We start from the raw sequence: 1,276 nt of genomic DNA on the forward strand, positions 1-1,276 counted from the left end.
TGATGGGCAGGTAAGAGTTGGCAAAGATGGAGTCCTTGCAGGTCAGAGGCATGTCGGGGACTATTGAAAGGGCACTGAGCTGGATAACTCTTGACAATGAGGGCCTGCATCTATTTCGTAGCAGGCCACAGCCTCCTCTGAGCACGAGGCAGAAAGGGTTGCCCATCTACCCCAAATCCACCAGAGGAAAGGGCTGTGGACTCTATCAGCCGCCCTCTTGGCCGATCAGGGGGATAAGCACAGAGCTGGGTGCCATTTCATCCCATTGCTCGTACGGTCCCCATGAGTTGGGGCCAGCTGAGGAACAGGGGGTGTTAGCCTGTCACCTTTGCCAAGAGATGCTCAGCGAGACCCGCAGGAACTTCAAGAGCAGGACCAACATTCGAGGTCAGTTTGCATTGTTCTGGCCCCAGGTCCCCTTCTTGGGGCTCAGTCATGCAGTGATTTTCACATTGTCAAATTCCCTTTCTCGTGGCCTAACGACGTGAATCCCAAATGGGACTTAGCAGGGAGCAAGTCCTTTGAAATGTTTCCTTCAGTTTAGAGACACTCTTTTGTATATTTCAAAGGCTGAAACTCTGGCTGCAGTGAATAAGCTGGTTGGGCATTTCTGGGACTGCTGACTCCGAAGGGTCTTTTGAGGTTCAGCGGTGTCCTGAGTCAGGTCTATAGATGAACACGGTTCCTGGGGAGATCAAGAATGTCCTCGGGGGCTGAGGAGGAAGGTTCACAGTTGTCAGCAGTCTCAGCTTTGAAAAATCCCAGATCTCTGCATAAAAAAACACCTAGCACTCCACTATGCAACGGTATTCAACTCTGCGGACCACAACAAAGAACGGAGAGATCGGAGAACGGGAATTCCAGAACACTTCAATGTGCTCCTTCCGAACGTGTACATGGGTCAAGAGCCTGTGGGGCAAATGGAACAAGAGACTATTGTCCGGCTGTAAATCAGGGACGGTGTGCATGTGGGTTGCATCCGCTCACCATATTATTCAACCCATATGCTGGGAAAATCCTCTGAGAAACTGGCTTATGTGAAGAACAGGGCGGCATCAGGACGGGAGGACGGCTCACTAACAACCTGTGGTCTGCAGATGACACACCTTGCTTGCTAAAAGGAAGGACTTAGAACACTTGATGATGGAGCTCAGGAATTGCAGCCTTGAGTATGGAGGACAAGCCAATGTAAAGAAGATCCAAAGCCTCCCAACGGAACCCGTAGGTCACATCGTGATAAACTGAGGAAATACTGAAGTTGTCAAGGATTTTCTCT

The 1,276-nt window shown here is 50.5% G+C and overlaps 1 protein-coding gene across 1 annotated transcript in view; it reads left to right on the forward strand.

The window, feature by feature from the left end:
- The first annotated feature begins 338 nt into the window (after positions 1 to 338).
- Positions 339 to 1,276, forward strand: part of PTPRT (protein tyrosine phosphatase receptor type T) — a 459,397-nt gene continuing 458,459 nt past the window's right edge. The window contains exon 1 of the mRNA XM_045295498.1: positions 339 to 387. Coding sequence (XP_045151433.1) covers positions 339 to 387 — 49 coding nt within the window. The remainder of the gene's footprint in view (positions 388 to 1,276) is intronic.

Source organism: Echinops telfairi, unplaced genomic scaffold, assembly GCF_000313985.2.
Source record: "Echinops telfairi isolate 266 unplaced genomic scaffold, ASM31398v2 ScPeMD7_5592;HRSCAF=6446, whole genome shotgun sequence".
NCBI lineage: Eukaryota > Metazoa > Chordata > Mammalia > Afrosoricida > Tenrecidae > Echinops > Echinops telfairi.